At 35.5% G+C, this 18,027-nt stretch overlaps 1 protein-coding gene across 7 annotated transcripts in view; it reads right to left on the bottom strand.

Moving 5' to 3' along the window:
* Nucleotides 1-17,795, bottom strand: part of HDAC11 (histone deacetylase 11) — a 32,065-nt gene extending 14,270 nt beyond the window's left edge. The window contains exons 1-4 of one of the 7 annotated variants that reach the window (XM_026076585.1): nucleotides 17,779-17,795; nucleotides 16,400-16,548; nucleotides 13,181-13,281; nucleotides 6,579-6,695 (exon numbers count right to left, since the gene is read on the bottom strand). In XM_026076585.1, coding sequence (XP_025932370.1) covers nucleotides 6,579-6,695; nucleotides 13,181-13,281; nucleotides 16,400-16,466 — 285 coding nt within the window. In that variant the 5' untranslated portion in view covers nucleotides 16,467-16,548; nucleotides 17,779-17,795. Of the gene's footprint in view, nucleotides 1-6,578; nucleotides 6,696-13,180; nucleotides 13,282-16,399; nucleotides 16,549-16,873; nucleotides 17,642-17,700; nucleotides 17,720-17,778 lie in introns of those variants that run through there. The other 6 variants (XM_026076577.1, XM_026076558.1, XM_026076551.1 and 3 more) reach the window with 6 other exon arrangements.
* Between the last annotated feature and the right edge of the window lie 232 nt (nucleotides 17,796-18,027).

Below are 18,027 nucleotides of genomic sequence, written 5' to 3'. Positions count from 1 at the left end.
ATAATATTTATATTTGAACAGCTCTAGTTATTAAGGAAACTTCTGGGGTAATAAACATTGCCCTAAGTATATACTAACTTACACAAATTTTATCTTGAAGTGATTACAGCTTCCAAACCATAATACCCTTGAGTCACAGGGAAACAATGCTATCAGTCATTTAGCATACTTCCTAGGGATTCCTCATAAAACAAAACCAACAATCTTCCTATATTGCTAAAAAAAAAGTCACTAAAGTGCAAAAATCTCAACAGGAATTTTAATGATGAATAGAACCATCAGCAATCGCTGGAAATAGTCTGTACTTTTGACTCTTACTGTATAAACTTTACTGTCTGATGAACCAAAACTGCTTTTAAACAGTACATGTATTCCCCCATAATGAAAAATAAAAAAGACCAAGATAAGAAAGAGCATACAGCCATCAAGATCAGTCAAAAAATGACCAGTGATGTCACCCATACTTCAGGAGACTTACTATATTAGGCATGATACAAACATTATAGGCAACTAATGACCAATGAGCCTGCTTAGTATGCTCTTCTAGATGACCACATTTACGACTAGTGAGCACACATTTATGAAATTAGAGATAACAAAAGCATGATGCAAAAGCATCACAAAACACTGCATAACAGTATTGACTAGGTAGAATCCAGCTGAAATAATAGAATTCACATGTGTAACCATCAACACCCTCAACAGAAAAATCAAGGCTGGAATATTAGGAAATTCTAGACTCTTCTCTATTACTTTTCTCCCCAATCTTTTCCTTCATTCCTTACAATTATTTTTGCTGTTCAGTAAGCCAGTTTGCTTATATAGGACTCTGCATGTTGCTGTCCAGAGAAGCATTTGCAGACCAAAAAAATTCTCCTCTCAATAACAATTATTGACTCCAGTCAGAAATAGCACACAGAAGGAGAGAACTGTCTAGGAGTCTCAAGTGACACTGATAGACTGAATGGAGACAGAAGCAAGCAACTTGTCACCCAAAGCAACCAAGACTTTTTCAGAGACTACAGCTATAAGAAATGCATGAACTCAGAAAGCTATTTTCTTTCGCTCCACTGCTACCCACTCTAGACATAAGAAATTAAATTAGCGTTTAACTTGTTAGCATGTTTAAAAAAATATAGTTAAAAACACCCACCACGCTGTCTCAGACTTTCCCATGCAAGATAAGTACACAGATGCCAGCAAAGACAGAATTCAGTGCTGCCTTCCAACTACTGCTGATAAGTTTCCAGGAGACAATCTTCCAAATGGCTTGCCTGGGTTTGCTGTGGGGAGATGCACTATGCTCTGGTTTTGTCTTTTCCACTTTTGCCAGTTAACATCTACTAAAAAGGTAGTACTTTTTGTTATCTATCCTACTACAATCATCTAATAAGCTTAAAAATTTATCCATAACCTAGCACATTCCTTCCAAATTCCTAATACACTTAAATGATTCTTAAATGCTGGTTTAACATTTTCAGTTTTTTATCTGGTTTTCTCATGACTGGAGATTTTTAGGTCTTTAACAAGGCATCAGAAACTGTCACAGTGTACAAACATATCCACTTATTTCCTACCTTACTGCTTTTTGATCTTAAGTAACATGTACATCCAAGAAGAGAGCAACAGAGGAAGAGTATTAAAGCAGAATTATGAAATGGAATTTCAGAGGTGAGAACAATAGCAGCTTGAAGGGTCCAAAAAGGGCAAAATAACTTATAACAGAAAACTATTTTCCACCCACAAGCCTAAATAAAACCAAAACCTAACAACCTGTGAGAATGGTAAATGTCACAGGATTCACTATTGTTCTAGTGACTTGGGAGGAAGTCACTGGTCATTTCTATTTAACAGTTCAGATCAATAAGCAGCAGTTAACTCACTTCACAGTAGATAGTTTCAGGATCAAGGAGGTGACTTTCTAAACTTCCCCTCTATTTTTCTATGTGTTGGAAACTTACTGAAAATCTTCCTTTCCTAGGTCTTTGCTGTTGTACCAACTCTCACCTTACCTCCAAACATAAGCAAGACTTTTCTAAATGTATGTATATCTATGCAGACAGATTTTTTTTTTTTTTTTTAACTACTCTGAGTACTTCATGCTATCATGAAAATTTACATTACACATTATAAACAAGAAAGCGTGCCAGTTTGCAACACAGCTCAAACATGACAATGTATTCAAACTTTTTGAAGTGATCAGGATACTTCAATATCTATGACCAATAAGTCTTATGCTTGTAACAATCAAATTGCACTGTTAGAAAATATTTTTCAATCTTAAGAGTAGATATTTAAGCCCAGACACAAATTGCCTATTCTATTCCTTTCTCTACTATCTTGTGGTGACAAAACCAACAATTGACAGAAAAAGAGTCACAAGTAAATTAAAACTCCATTATAGTTATGGAGTTGGACTGAGAAATGTATTTAGCCTGCAGCAGTAGGCAGAAATATTAACAAGTCAAAGCAATTCATTTCATTAACATATCACGCATTAAAAGTATGCATATGTGCCAAATACTGCAATGCTAAGCACAAAGTTTCAAGTGTTAACTTGGGAAAAAATATATATTAAAAATGTAAGGTTTATAGCTATCATACAAAGAATAATTTGTCTAACTAGTAGGGAAGCTGCACTACTAATTTTTTCTTACTGTGATAGAATTTTAATGAAAAGAATGTGGGTAACTTCCACTAGAATTGAACCATAGACACTTCCCTTATAATAGTTGGTAGGTATAATGCAGACTCCCAGAATCTACAACCTACATTTAGACAGTCTCTGCCCTGAAGAATTTACACATTAATGGCACAATTCTTCAATAACACATGCATGCATGTACATTTTTTAACTGCTTGGTGACCCATAGAAAAACTGGTCAAAAGGCTTTAAAAGCAAGTGTAGAATTGGAGATAAGCAAGAAGTTGGTAAGAAAGATAAACACTAAAGTAGAAAGACAGATGGGTGGAAAGGGCCTTGCTCAAATTTCAGATAAATGACTGAGCAGGGTCTGGGTTTAAGTACAGATTACAATCAGTATTAAAAAAAATGCAGGAAGTTTCATCCTTTACACTTTCCTCCTACAGATTGCAGTTACAGTGCCTACATAAAGGGCTGATTTGGCATTCAGCAAAAACACAGAAGCCAGAACTTCCCACAGGCCAGGAACAAGCAAGCCCATGACAAAAAGGTTCTGCCAATGCTAGGAAAGTTTTCTGTTCTGATGATACTTCATTTCAGGAGAATCCCATATGTCCACCTCAGACTTCCCATAATACTAATTTCTGTTCACCTCACTGGAAGGGGTTCCATCCTTTCATTTGCACCAAATGCTAACTCAGTCTGTTTGGGAAGGCAGAAGTTCATAGCAGCAGGAAAAAGATGAGACAGACATAACCAACAAAAATGTTTGTTAATAACTAATAAAAATTGTAAATACTAAACTGATCATTGTTTAAGGACCCTAATTAGAATACGAGTATAATCACTTCCAACCTAGTGCCATATTGACTATAGCTCAGAATTTTAAGGGCTTTTCAGACAAATTTAAAAATTACAAAAATAAGGTAAATGGTCTCTTTCAACTTGACAGAAAAAAACTTTTTATGCTTGAACCCTGTAACTACCAAGATTATGCCAGAGAGACCAAATGGAGGTATTAGGACACAAAACACCTTATCTCCACTCCATTGCTTGGTTTCCAACTTATGTTGCATTTCACAAAAGGATGTCACAAGCCTCAGACCATTTAGAGAATTAAACTTTATTAAATTAGTTAGAAAGTATGCTCTTAAAACTATAAAAATGAAGTTTCCTATACAGTTTAAACACTGTAAATTTCAAAATTGTCATGATCAAATGTGTCCTCTCTTGTAGCAAATGCTAGATTGAAGCATTTTTCAACAATATGTACAATTAAGCACCGATGACCGTCTCTTCTGAATTCCTATCTCTTTTGACATTCTAAATAGTTTTAATAAAAGTAAAGGCTTTTACTTCTTCTAGAGGTACTTTTTGCTTTTCAAAAAGTTATTATATATCCTCTTATTTTTTCAGAAGAGACCAAAGTTTCCCTTGGTTTTGTGTCTGCATCCAACTAACTGTAAGAAAAAAGTATACGCTTTCAAGAACTGTAAGATAAAGCCTTGGTTATGCTGTCATATTTCCAAAGCTCAGCCTGAAAGAAAAATGCTACAGAAAAGTAATTTGAGTCCTGGTATCAGAAACATAGCTTGCCTGAAAATATGTCTGTAAACATACAGATACTCACTTGATATTGCTTACAGTAGGCTTATTGTCTGTAAGCAGTGATTAATACTGCTATATAAAAGCAAACACAGGACAGGACATTTTACTCCATGCATTTCAGATCATTGCTGATACAGCACTTCAGGTCACTCTTTCATAGCTCTACTGATTTCTCTTTTGGGAATATAGAGCTTCTAAAGGTAGCAATAAGATATTGAAGAAATACAAATAGATGTTTAACATTCTTTAAGTTAGTATTTTCAGTCTAACATTAAGCAAAATATGAAATTAAAATCATTTCATTTTAAATAACAATCTTCATACAAATGATGTTCTCCTGCAGTACTAGTCAACAAATACACATACCTATATGTTTTGGGCAACTGGGAAAACAATTCTTTACTTGATTAATTCACAGTATGACCATTAAGCTTTGAAACCTGAGAAGGTATATGGTGTTAAAGCCTCCAGGTACTTTTAGATGCCCCCCCCCCCAATCCAGCAGTTAAATGGGACACAGATTTAACAGAGTATTAAAATACTGAAAGAGACTGTCAGTTTTTTCCTAATAATGAACTGTGATATATCAGATCAGGCATTGAACAGATACACCATTAAAAAAGTAAATATAACAGAAAAATCATGTATTTCATCTTGCCTCAAAATCTGATAATATCTGGTTATCTGCTTTCATTTCACATAGTAAAACCCATGAGGACTGAAACTTAATAGTGCCCAGATCCACTTATACACACTAATGATAGTATATTGACAGTTAACCTCAGGTCAGCACAATCAAATACTTGTAGAACTGCTTCATCAAATTCTTTTGGACTCACTCACATAATTCTCTCAGGTCAGACTTGCAAACAAATTCAGCATTTTCATTATTTCTGAATGCCAGGCTGCACTGCCTTTTATGTATTAGTCATAAAAGAGCTTTTTATATTATGTACATCTTTAATGAATCCTTGATACATTCATGAAAGTAAGCATTTAAAAATAAGAAACCTTGATTCTAGTATACCATCTGATTTCTAAGGTCCTATATACTGGTGACAGAAATGGGAAGCAACCTAGTAGCCTATTTCTGAAAATAATGTCATTACTTTATCATTCATTTATGGCTTCTTCACCTTTAATATCTATTGGTTGCAATAAATTGTATTCTTGTATCTGGCACACATGCAAAAAGGTTTGCCAACCCACAGAAAAGTGTTCTTCAATAACTGGCTTCAAGCAGATATAGAAAAATCAATCTGGGGCTATCCTTTTCACATGCACCTACTCTTACAGCTAGCTTCAGGAAGAGCAGCTAAAACACAGCAAAGACCCATTTATACCATAATAATAATGATTTCAGGGAAGATTATTTGCTTTCCATTTATGTAACTGCCACAGCTCAGTGCCTGCAAAGAGAGACTGTGGCTGTCACCATCTTTTCCCTGTGCTATGCTGTACCGTTTCTGAACTTGAGTTCTAACATGTCAAGGAATGATAAACAGAGCAAAAAGACCTCCATTACTTATTGTCCTACTAGTTTATAGTTAAAGGCATCTTTTCCCAAATAGATGGTTCTAATAACATTCCTAACTCTGCCTATTAATTGTTTTCTTTCTTCCTGCTTCCTAACAGCAGTTTTCAGGCAAAATTAAGTGGCTAGTGATACCTACACAGCTCTACTGGCCAGAGCACTCATTCAACTAATTAGCAAACAATTCTGTTAAGATGAAACAGGATATATCTTATTCTGGTTCAGCTGAGCTGCCTATATAGTAGTTACAATAGAAGAAGCAGAGAAGCTAACTTTCATTATTACAATTACACACTGAATAAAACGAGCAAGGTCATCTGATTTTTAAATGTAAACACTTACCTATTCTCAAAAGTAACTAATCCATACATCTTTCCCTAGAACAGCAAAAACTCTTTAGTAAATGATGTGCTTTAAAAATATTTTTGTTATCAATTTTCAAACCTTGCATTCCTAAAATTTGCCTGTATTTGAACATTGTTCTAAACTATTTCAGTTTCTGTATTTGCTGTAAACTCTGCCATATCTATCATTGCTTGCATAGACTGCCCCTTAGTCCTTTCCCTTCTGCAAGCTAGAGGCAGTAACATCAGGTCCCTGTCCTTCACCTTGGTATTTGCTAACAAGTGCCAGACTTTGTTCATGTTTAGGACTGACCACTACTAACCCAATTCCTTCCATAAGGCTTTAGAGCTCAAGGCTCTGAATTATACAAACTATTACCACTCACAGATTTATAATGTTTTGATCAACACATTTGAATATGACAAAAGTGAATCAAGAGCACCTTACCATTATTGTTCCTCCTGTTTGGGTTCGCAGAGGTTTCAAAACCTTTCTCTGAACAAGGAAATTGGGAAGAAAGAGAACTGGTGGAATTTCTGTAATTGTAGCCACAACAAATGACCACTATGAGGAGGAGGAGAAAAAAGGGTTCTGATTAATGATGACATTAAGATTCATCATCAATACTTTTTACCTAAAAGGAGCTCACAGGGCTTTTTTATACAGATCTCAGAGCTCAGACTTATATTTTCAGATGCAAGTGACCACAGATATCGTTATTACTAACCTCCAAATAGGTTCTTCCTCAAGATGCAATTATGAGAATCATCACTTCTAATCAAAACACCATCACTATGCTTTTGGAATTTTATATCAAATGCTGGTAAATCAGTAGTTTTTCAGTAAGCTCCCTTAAAAAAAACAAAAAACCCAAACTAATAGCCCTTAGGCTGGGAGAAAGAATTGCAGTGTCTTTCAGTGGTGTTAATAGTAATCTGTACTTATATATCATTCAAATCTAATATATTTTTCCAGTGCTGAATCAAAAGAATATATCAAGGAGAAAGGAAAAAAAAACTGAACTAAGAAGTTCAAATACTTAAGTGACCATATAGTGTAAGCTTTAGCATGGAGAACTGATTAGAATTTATTTAGCATATTACAGACTCCTAGAATACGTTTCAAGGAAGTCTTTTGTTAAGCAGTCATATCATCAAAAAAAATGAATTGAAGGTTGGAACAGAAAAAATTTGCAATATGTAAATGCTTTTATTGAAAACACATGTAGATTACTTCAGAGAACTTCTACTAACATTGCTACCAGTGATAAAACATCTAAATATATTTCACAGCCTAAGTCACAAGCAAGACTATATACCTCTTCTGCAGTTCAAATTGTTACCAATACTAAAACATTCAGGTACTAAGTATTATGAATTGAAAACCCTGTACAAAGATTTTGAATGGATCCCACTTTCTTCAGTATTAGGAAATTTCAACTGATTCTGCATATTCTGTAGCCTGATTATTGTTAGCTGTATGTTTACAAATTATAGGACATTTGAGTGGTCAGTTTAACCAAAGACAATGATATGCCAATTTCAGGGTTTTCTGATATTCAAAAAAAACTTAAGCTACTTTGACTGCACAGTTATCAATCCCTCAACTACTACATAGTATTTGAACTAGCAGGGTGGTGGAAAGGTGGCATTATAAATAAGATTATGCACTATGTATAATTTGTCAGCAGTTCAGTTTAAGCTCTTAATACTCTTATATTTGTAAAACATTTTGTTATATCACCTCTCCACCACTCACGAAGTACTTTAGTTATTTTGTAATATAGTCAAATGTGATAAAATCATTTTGCATGATATTTTAGCTTTTAAACAAATATAACAAGCTAGATTCCATCCTATTGCTCTAAAATGGAATTGCAAGAGTTCATATTTGGTTCAAAATAAATTTTGATGTCCAGTGTGAAAGATCAGGAAATTTCAGAAAGTTGAAACAGGGAGTTAATTTTTATTAATCCCAAAAGGAAGAAATGGTAGCAATAAAAACTCAAGTCCGTAAGTATCCTGTTGCAGATCTTTAAAAGCAATGCAAGACCTTCATGCATGGTATGAGTAAAGAGCAAGCAAAGCTTTATTCACAGTTGAGGACATTTACAGAAGTGTTCTGAGTAAAGTCACTGCTTTGGACATAGGTTAAGTCTTTTACTGTGTTCATGTAATTCTTAATATATGGGGAGGAAGTCATCCGACTAAGGAAAGTCTTGGGATTCAGGAACACAGCTACACACTTTCATGAAAATACTTCTTGAAAAGGGTTAAAAGGTTTAAAACCCCTTTACACTTTAATTTTAAAAATCACTATTTTTCGCATTCAAATTGTGTATATCATAGCAGAATATCAGTTACTATATCTTTTGGGAGATATTTGCTCTCACTCAGCCATTATCAATTTATTGATTCTCTAATAAAGTACTTGTAGACATGCATCTATAACTTAACCAAAATTACAACCAGTTCTGGATTCATACAACAGTAATTATATACAAACATCATAGTCAATAGTGTGCCTTCATTTATTTTTTCTGGCTATTAACTCCATTTAACCCATTTTCTTTATTTTTATCATAAGAATTTTTTAATGCCTTCCTGTGTTTCAGATAAGTTACTAAATATATGAATTTAAGTCTCCAGTTTTTCAAAATTTCACTCCCTCTTCTCTTCAAGAGAAGAAAGCAGTCAGGTTAACCATTAACTTTTTTTTTTTTTTTAAGTAACACCTCCCCTCCCCCAAATTAACCACTAGGCAGCATCATTAACCTTGACTAAGTATAATACTGTATCAAGATGTTACATCAAAAAACCCCCAAAACTTCAGAAATTTTAATTTTCCTAACTTAAGCCCAAATTCTATAACAACATCTAAGTTCAGGTTCAATAATGAGTAATTTCTTGAATCTTAATACAGCTACCTATATAAAGTCAAACTTACAAAGGTATTACTTGGCAGAACTTAATTTGAAGTATATTATTATTAACTTTAGTTCCCTTAACAATAAAAACTCCTTCTTAGTAAGGTTAAATCATTTTCCAAACTGTATATATGGCAGTAAGTACTCAAGAACTAAAAGTTAAACTGAAAAATAAAGTATTAGAAAGACAAAGTAATTGCTTTTATGATGATACATCCTTGAATAATACAAACACATGAATGATCAAACCCAAAGTTTGATGTATTGCCTTTAATGTTATGCATTTGTTGCATTCCAGAATTTTAAAATAGCCAAGTCAAATAGAATTACGGAATTTTGTTCTTTAACATCTGAATTTAAATTGTGTTTAAATCTTTGATAATTTTCTGTAGCAAGTTCCAGCTTCAAGGGAAAATTCACAGAACCAACACCAAGCCACTAATGTGATGCTATATTTAGAAGCTCACTGGGGAGCAAGCTACTTACGTCCATCTTCAGCAGATAAAGAAAGCAAGTTTAACTTGAATTAACACAAGATAAAAATCTTAAAGATGACATGGAAGTTTAACTTTCACAAAAGTCTCCAGGTCAAGGTAAGAACACACTAACAACAACAACAGGGTACTGCACTGCTATGATCTAATGATAACCAGGTGTTAATCCCAGGAAAACCAAATAGCAAGAGGTTTAACAGATACTTTAGCTGTAACGAATGCTCTGCAGCATTCCCTACACAGCAATGCTGCAGAATGCACAGTAGTGCAAGTACTTAAATCTGCCAGATTTTGTTACTTGTAACTGCGTATCCTTGTTCAATTTTTTCTCCACACACATTCAAGAATCCTTACTGTTAAAAATAACATTTTTGTACATTTCTACAGTTCTTAATCTGATACATTAACATTTGCATGGAAATTCAGGTGGAAAAAAAAGCCATTTTTTTGATCTCAAGAAAGTTTACAGAAAACCACTGAACTGCACAAAACTTTCATCAATGAAGTTTGGAAAAAAAAAAGAAAAAGCAAGGAAAAGCACAATAATGTAGGAAGCAAACAGACAGTGGATGACAGCCTGAAAAACACGAGCTGAGGAACTGGACAGGGGAATATTAAGGACTTCTGAAAGTGCTCATTTTATCCAGATCAAAACCACATGTTTTTAGTTACCATGTCTATGGCCAACTAAAACAACGCACACAGCCCAAAATTCATTCTGCGCTGCTCGGTTGGATACCTCAAACAGCCGGAAATATCACAGGCTGAAAGGATTATTTTTATCAGCCTACTTCTGCTGCGTTAATTCTCCAGTGTCCTACAGCCCTTGCTAAATACACCACCTGTGGCAAGTTCACCATGTGACAAACAGGCAAGCACCTCTTGTCACATGGCAGATGCACTTGCATGACAGTGCAGGAGGAGTCAAAGCTTACTAATTTTTAACTTTTTTTTTTAAACTAAAACTTGTATAATTCAGAAATATATAAAACAGTGATCAGCTGAGTTTACAAGTTTTAATCGCCTCTGTCACTTCCAGCAAAGCATATTCTGCATAACACTGACACACAAGCATGTTCCATGTCATTTGCATTTCAGTATTCCCTCACATGTATCATAAAACACCTGACAAAAATGATTCACATGTAAGATCCATATCCTCTGAAACTTCTAGGTTTTATTTATTTGCCTGTCTCCTTCCAAAATTTCAGAATGCTTATATGCAGAAAATTCATTATCTTACGTAACACTAGAACAAAACAATGAATGGAAAAGTACTGCAGGAAATTGTACAGAATTCATTGTTACCATAGGGACCTACACTCTTCAAAGGTAATCGGGGAAGGGGAGAAATCACCTTAGTTCAAAGGTCAAATTTTGTTGCAAAGACCACTCATGTCACCTTATGCAGGGCAACAGAGAGACCCTTCCTCCTAATACAGAACTAAATTTGCAGTATTGCTTGATCTACTTTCTGCCTACAGTTTTGTTTCTCTTCAACCAATCCTCATCCTATCTTTAGGTCAGTTTCTTCAGCTACTGATAACACACTAAACGCCGCCTCCTCCTCTCCCAAATGGGAATGGAGGTTTCCTAGCAAATTCATGCCCAAATTGTAAATGAAGAATACTCAAGTGATCCATTATTTTAAGAGACCTAGGCATTCCCAGAAATACAAACACCTTTGTAGCATTCAGAGATGTGATAACAGAAAACTATGCAAATTTGTCTCAATTAAAAAATTAGCACAGTAGATTTTGGATAAGGCACTATAGAGGATATCCTGGGTGTTTTCATGTTCATTCAGAGTACTTTTCATTTGCAGCTAAGCACTTATCTTTATTGCTTGGCAGGAATTCTCTGGCACGACAAATATGACATCTTCCTATTTCTACAGTTGCAGGAAACATTCTCACAAGAAAAGAATGGACCAGAGATATAAACCCAAATGCACGAGACACTACTGTTTATAAACACCAAGACAGAATTTATACAGACAATTCTCTGTAAAGATGTCCTGTATGTACTAAAAATATTATCATGGTGCTTCAAACTTGAGCTATGCACATTACATCTTATTTCTTTGCTTCATGAAGGAATTCAATAAAAAGATGTAGGTGGTTCTATGGAATCAAAAGCTCAATAGCATGCATAGCTGTAATAAGATCAAATCTAATGATGCATAAAATTTCAAGTGAGTTTATAGCAAAGAATGAACAAGCGCAAGAGCACGAAAAAGGAAGAAAAGTGAACAAAATATCACACAAAGAATAGACCCCTTATACAAAAAAATAAAGCATTCCAGAAATAGCAATACAAGCATTCTTTCACTGTTCAAGGGCAAAGATGGTTCTCAAGAAAGTCTTCTTCTGAATGATGAAAAGCAAGATTATTTTTAATACAAATCTCTTCTCTACCCTCCAAGTCATCAAGTACAAATGATGTCATCAACACTCATCTACTATCCAATTCCATCTACAGGTGACTGAATATATTTTCAGAGAGATCTCACATAAATGTAATTTTAAAATGTAAACATGTTAAGTTTAACAAACAGATGCTTCATTTAGAAATGTCCAGTGTGTTCTTTATTCATTGTTAATATGTAAACCAATATGAGCTGGTATTGGAAACCTTCACATACAGATAACTTGCAAAATTATAATTAAAGCCTGCCTTACTCTCAAGCCCCTATATTCATCTTTCAACTCTTTTTGTATTCCAGTAATACGGGCAGGGTCTTTAAATATGAAGCCATTACTTTTCCCCACCACACACACAGACTGACAACATAATCCCTGGAGAAATACTCTTATGGATTACTTAAAGCTTGAACCCATAAAGTAATCCTTGCATTTAAAAGTGTTCTTCAATATATATTTTCAATTATAGAACCACACTTCAGAGTAAATCAAAATTTACCCTTTTAAAGGCTAAACCCCTATTGCTAAGGAGACTATTGATTGCATTTCAAACAGTTTTCCTTATATTCATTTAACATTGCTGAAATATCATTTTAGATATATCAACAAAATACAAAAATGGTAGTATAATAAGCAAGATTTCTTCCACGTTAAGTGCTTTCGAAAAAGAATAAGAACGAACAGATCAGACACGTTAAGGTCAGTCCAAATGTAAAGTAAATTCTACTTATTACCTTGAAGTTCTCTCCTCTGGGAAGAGTCCAGCAGTCTTCGTTCATGAAGTTGCTTTGCTAGCTATTATGCAATTTTTAATTTTTACTACACTGTATTATAACATGCAAAAAAGACTCAGTTTTTACTGTGGTGATTGAACATTATTAAATCAAAGGAAAAATTCATGGACTTGACTTTCTGAAAAAATGAATTATCAACTTTATGTTGATTTTAGAATTACAGCACTGTAGCTGAACATTTTTCAGGTTACCTTTGTAACACAGTAGACCCTCTTTTGTTCCCTTCTATAATTTGAATTGCCTACTATTTTTATAATTTTCCTTCAGTATTCTCAACAATGTTGAATTCCAAATATGATGCCATTCTACGGTATGTAAAAGTTGATTCTACAATGAACTTAGTAGGATATCTGTTGTCCTTGACAGTAATTCCAGACAGCCTGCTTGAAAAACACATCGGTAAGTACCGTACCTTTAATTTATTAAGGTAGCGCCTTGTGTGAACAACCAAGAGATCATCTTCAGTAGCTTCTCGTGCCTGTACAATCAAGTCATCTACAACTAGTTTTTCTTCTGAAACAACAAGAGAAATAACAATTGGCATTGTATATCATGGCAGGGTGGAATATGGGAATTTAAACCAAAGATGCTACTTTGCAATTCCTACATCCTAGATGTAAATCACTAACACCATTTTTGTTTACTTAGTTTTTACAAGCTCTCCAAATACATACTCTTTATACATGTAAGATATTAATGTGAACATAAATATTGTTTATGGAAAAAGTTTTCAGAATGCTAACTTCTTATTCAAACTGAAAGACAAGTAGGACAGACAAGAATCACAAGACAATCTAGGGCTTGATGCACTTGGGAAATCTTAGTGCTCATACCAAGAAGTGTTCACCTCCATCCTATAATATGCTTTAAGAAATTCCACAGTTGACATTAGTATTTAATTCCCTAAATCCAAGCAGAGAGAAAAAAAGATTCTAAACAAAATAATTACTAGGATGCTCACGGAATTGAACACAGACTTAATTGGGATATTTAACTCTGACACACCCCTACCTACATTTAATTCAAGAAATACCTATGAGCAGCTATTTTTTTCCCTCTCAGTGACCAAAAGATAGCTTATTTAAAATGTAGTTTTACAAGAGCAAATTAGGAAATATCCCTCCAAGATTTCTGCATGTGGCAAAGATAATACATTTTAAGGCACACATCTAGTTGTACTTGCCAGAAAATTCTCCAATGTGTGACAAAAAAAAGCAGTGCAGAAAAACATTGTTGCTTTGCATATTATCATGACAAACAACAAATAAGGGTACATCACTGATCTTCCTAGACAAATCTTGATGTTTAATTATTTCAGGACTGTCTAAGACTGTATCTTTCCTATTTTATACTTCCATACTTGAAAAAAATACAACTTATTAACGAGATTTTTTTCTCCTGAAGTGCCATATAAGAACACCTGTAACAATATTTGTTCTGACAAGCTTATGTTCCTCCTGACTGAGACTTGAGAAACATTTCATTCATTCTTGTCAGATAGAAAGTCAAAGTGCCAACAGTGTCATCCTTGGGGAAGGTAAATGTAGAAAGAGATTTTCACCCCTGATTTTCTAGGAAACAATTGGCAACAGCGTAGATCAACTGTTGCCAGTAGTTGCTACAAAGTCAGAGAAGGTTACAAACCAGGAGCTTCCTGGAGTATTTTGTGGGTTCTTCCACCTTTACAAAGCAAGAAGTGGAAAGTGACTGCGGACACAGATTTTCTGTGAAAGACGGAAAGTAAAGAGTGGACACTTCACAAAAGAGCTAGAGGAAAAGCCTTTGCACAGAAAAGGAACAGAAAGGCAAAGGCACCGGGTATTAATTAGGGAAATGGTTGTGGAACCGATGGCTTAATAATTTAAGGCTGTTAGAGGGAAGATGCAAAACCTCAGCAACTGAAGGGACTCTTAAAATTAATCTAAGTGATAAATGAGCTAGCCTGAAGTAGGAAGGGCAGCACTTAACTGCAAAAGATTATCAGTTGAAGGACTACATAGATGGAACAAGCCTGGCTTTGGGACCACATTTGTCTTGGCAAGAGCAAAAGCATGGTGGGTTTTCTGGATTTTTTTTTTCCCCCTCCAAGCTTGATCAGCAAGCTTAAACTTCAGATGAAGAGATGACAAGATTTTATAGGCATCCTAACCTTGGTTCTTTCATTTATAACTCCTTAAAGTATTTCTGCATGTATCTTTCAATTTGGTTAAGCAACAATGACTGCCATCACAAGGATTTCTGCCTATCATCAGAGGCATCTCAAAGTACTTCACAAACATTACCACAATAACATCCCAACATTGATATGTGTTTATACAAACTGCATTGATCTTTCTGCTTGAGAAAGGCTATTTGCCAGACTGTCTGCAATCTCAGAACTGAGTTATGCTCCACGTTCGTTTTAACACAGCAAGCTAGTCATTAACACTTCTAGTTTTAGAAGTCAAATGGAATGCTCCCTCCCTTGTCACACCAGATATAAAAGCAATGGAAGCACACTGGCTGTATAAGAGTTATACACAGTACTCCCTGCCATTGCAATTCAGGTCTTGCAAGCCAAACCATTTGTAAGCTTGCAGCTAACATTGGAAGAATTTTCCATTCACTTTGACAAAACTGGAGTCTGTGTTCAGTTTCAGGTCCAGGTTTAGTCTTCAAAAGACAGAAGAAAAACTGGAACTGCAAACAGCAGTGATCTTCAAGAGCTAACTTCAATTTTTTTTTTCAGCTGTAGATTAGTGTACGAGGACAATACTTTTGCTATTTTCTAGTCATTAAAAAATTGCCAAGCATCCAAATGTGGAGCTCTGGGCTATGCACACAAGGCCCTAGCATTCTGCACCTACCTCACGTTAGGCTTAAAGTCAAGATTGTGGTGCTAACTTTAAAGATAAGTGTGGAAATGGTTCTCAGAAATTCCACATTCCTGTTTCTTGTAAAGCCCAAGCAGTGCAATTCCACACAGTTCATGCTTACATTCAAATCGTAAAGACCAGAAATATTTTAAAGTAGCCTACTGCATTGCTGCATTCATGTTTCTTCATACTCCTTTTTACTCACAGTTTTGTCAAGCTCTGGACCAGAAGGAAGTTAACAAAAACTAGCTACGCTGACTAGTGTTATTCATGCCTCTAGGGAAGGCAAATTGTTTAATGAGCTTACATTTTGAGTCACATTTCAGGAGCTTCATGCCGCACAGACACCATGACTGAGACAAAACCAGAACTGTGGGTTTTATTTAGTACAGTGGGCTAAAACATGCATTTTCAAAGGACTGTGAAACAAACCTATTTATTAAAAAGCCCCAGTGTAGAATGTTTGCTCTAACATTAGGCGCTATGTCATCTTTTAAATATTGCATATGCAAGTTCTTCAGCAATGTACAACAGATGACATTGAATTCACCTCAGAAATCCTAACAACTGGTTTAACTTGCTAAGATTTAAGCCTGCAAATATATAAGAATACTAAAGCACTCCAAATATGATAAAAGGGCACAGCTTAAAACTACCAAAGAAGCAATGAAGAAGTACAGTCACTATTATGTTGGCAATTACTAATGCAAGTCTGTAGTAATTACATTAACTTTTGTGCAAATGTTGGTCTAAGAGGTACCTTCTTGTTATTTTACCTTTCAAGAAATCGATTACTTTTCCCCATTTCCCTGCATCAAAAGGATGCAGTTTCTCAAGTCCCATAAATGTGATGTTGTAGTCTGGAGAATATACGATAGGCCAGCATGTTGATGGAACATCCTGATACAACTCAGTTCTGTGAGGCCTTTAAAAACAAAAAATAAACTAGTCACCATTTCCAGCAACTATATATGAAATCTAATTATTTTTAACTTAATTCCAAATTACAAATTTGGAGTTCTTATTGATATCAACTTTATATTAAGAATGGTTCCTGAAGATGCTATGTCCCCTAGTTACTAAAGGGAGCGCTTGCTTGTTGTTTAATTGCTCTTCAGCAGTAGCATCAGGGAGATTATCATATCTCATTTCCAACTACTACAGTTAAACTCTTGAACAAACAAGTAGTAGGGGGAAAAAAGGATAACAGAAGACTGAAGAATGTACATTAATGAATTATATATACTAACTTCATTGCAGAAATGAATGGAAGCATTTGCTTCCCTCCTCCGGCCTTTCCAAGTTCATGAAGCAGTAACTATCTTGCAACATACATCCAGTTTTTCAGTCAACATAACCTTAAATAGACTCACAGACTACACTCACGTTTTAAAGTCTGTATCTAAACACAGATTCGGAAAATCACTCTTTCTACATGTGATGCATCTAACAATACAAGATCGAAATGACTTCTGGATCCTTTCTTAGACGCAACAGATTATCTTACAACCAGCTCAGAAAAAGTAATTGGGTTTGTATCTATGTACCACTCAACCACAGTATCATACTCCCAACTCCAGATCTCATGTCCACAACTCCTCTACTAACCAACTATTATTTCTCCCCAAATTTTTATGTTCTCTAAAACTTAATAGCACAGCTAGTTCAGATCCCTCCTTCACAACCCCTTTACAGAACAGGCAAGAAATGCTATGCTATGCATTTAGAAACATACGTATTGTCCGTTCAGCTAAAACATGTGTGCACATTGGTCAACACGCCAGAACGAAGAGTTGATTTTGTGTTCATGTGCCACCTTTCCCACGAGCACTGTTCTCTTTCCTTTGCCCAAAACCCAGTGTTACCAGACTACGCCTGTGGCATCTCTTGCTCTGCAAAACTAAGTTTGCAAAGGCCTCGCAAGTTATTGAGCAAGACAGAAGGGTTCTTTGTCAGGTAAACAATACAAACAAAAACTCCCTTATTTTCAGCCTAAATATGCTCAAAAAAAAAAAGCCTTCTAAAATCCGACTTAAAAACAACAACAAAACACAAAGACACAATTGAAGTTTTTAACCTAAGTCTGCAGCTTTGATTCCCACATAACTCCCACAACAGTTGAGTGAGGCCTCGTTGGATTGTTCTGTTGTCTCACCAAGCAATAAAAAGCAATTTCTGTAAAACGTAAGGAGAAGCCCGAAAACGTTCTACCCGCTCCTGTTAGAAAGGGTCCCCAAGGCTGGAAAAGCTGAGAGGAAGAGACGTGTCACCCCCCCGCGCGGCTCTTGCCCTCCCGGAGCCCACCGGCGAGCGGCCGTGCCCGCCCTGCCCCGAGCACCTGGCCCCCGCCCGGCCCGGCTGCCGCGCAGCCAGCGCGCCTCCCCCTGCCGCCGCCCGGGCTCCC

This window comes from Apteryx rowi, unplaced genomic scaffold (assembly GCF_003343035.1).
Source record: "Apteryx rowi isolate R43461 unplaced genomic scaffold, aptRow1 scaffold_111, whole genome shotgun sequence".
NCBI classification, from domain to species: domain Eukaryota; kingdom Metazoa; phylum Chordata; class Aves; order Apterygiformes; family Apterygidae; genus Apteryx; species Apteryx rowi.
This window is presented reverse-complemented; position numbering and strand designations above follow the sequence as displayed.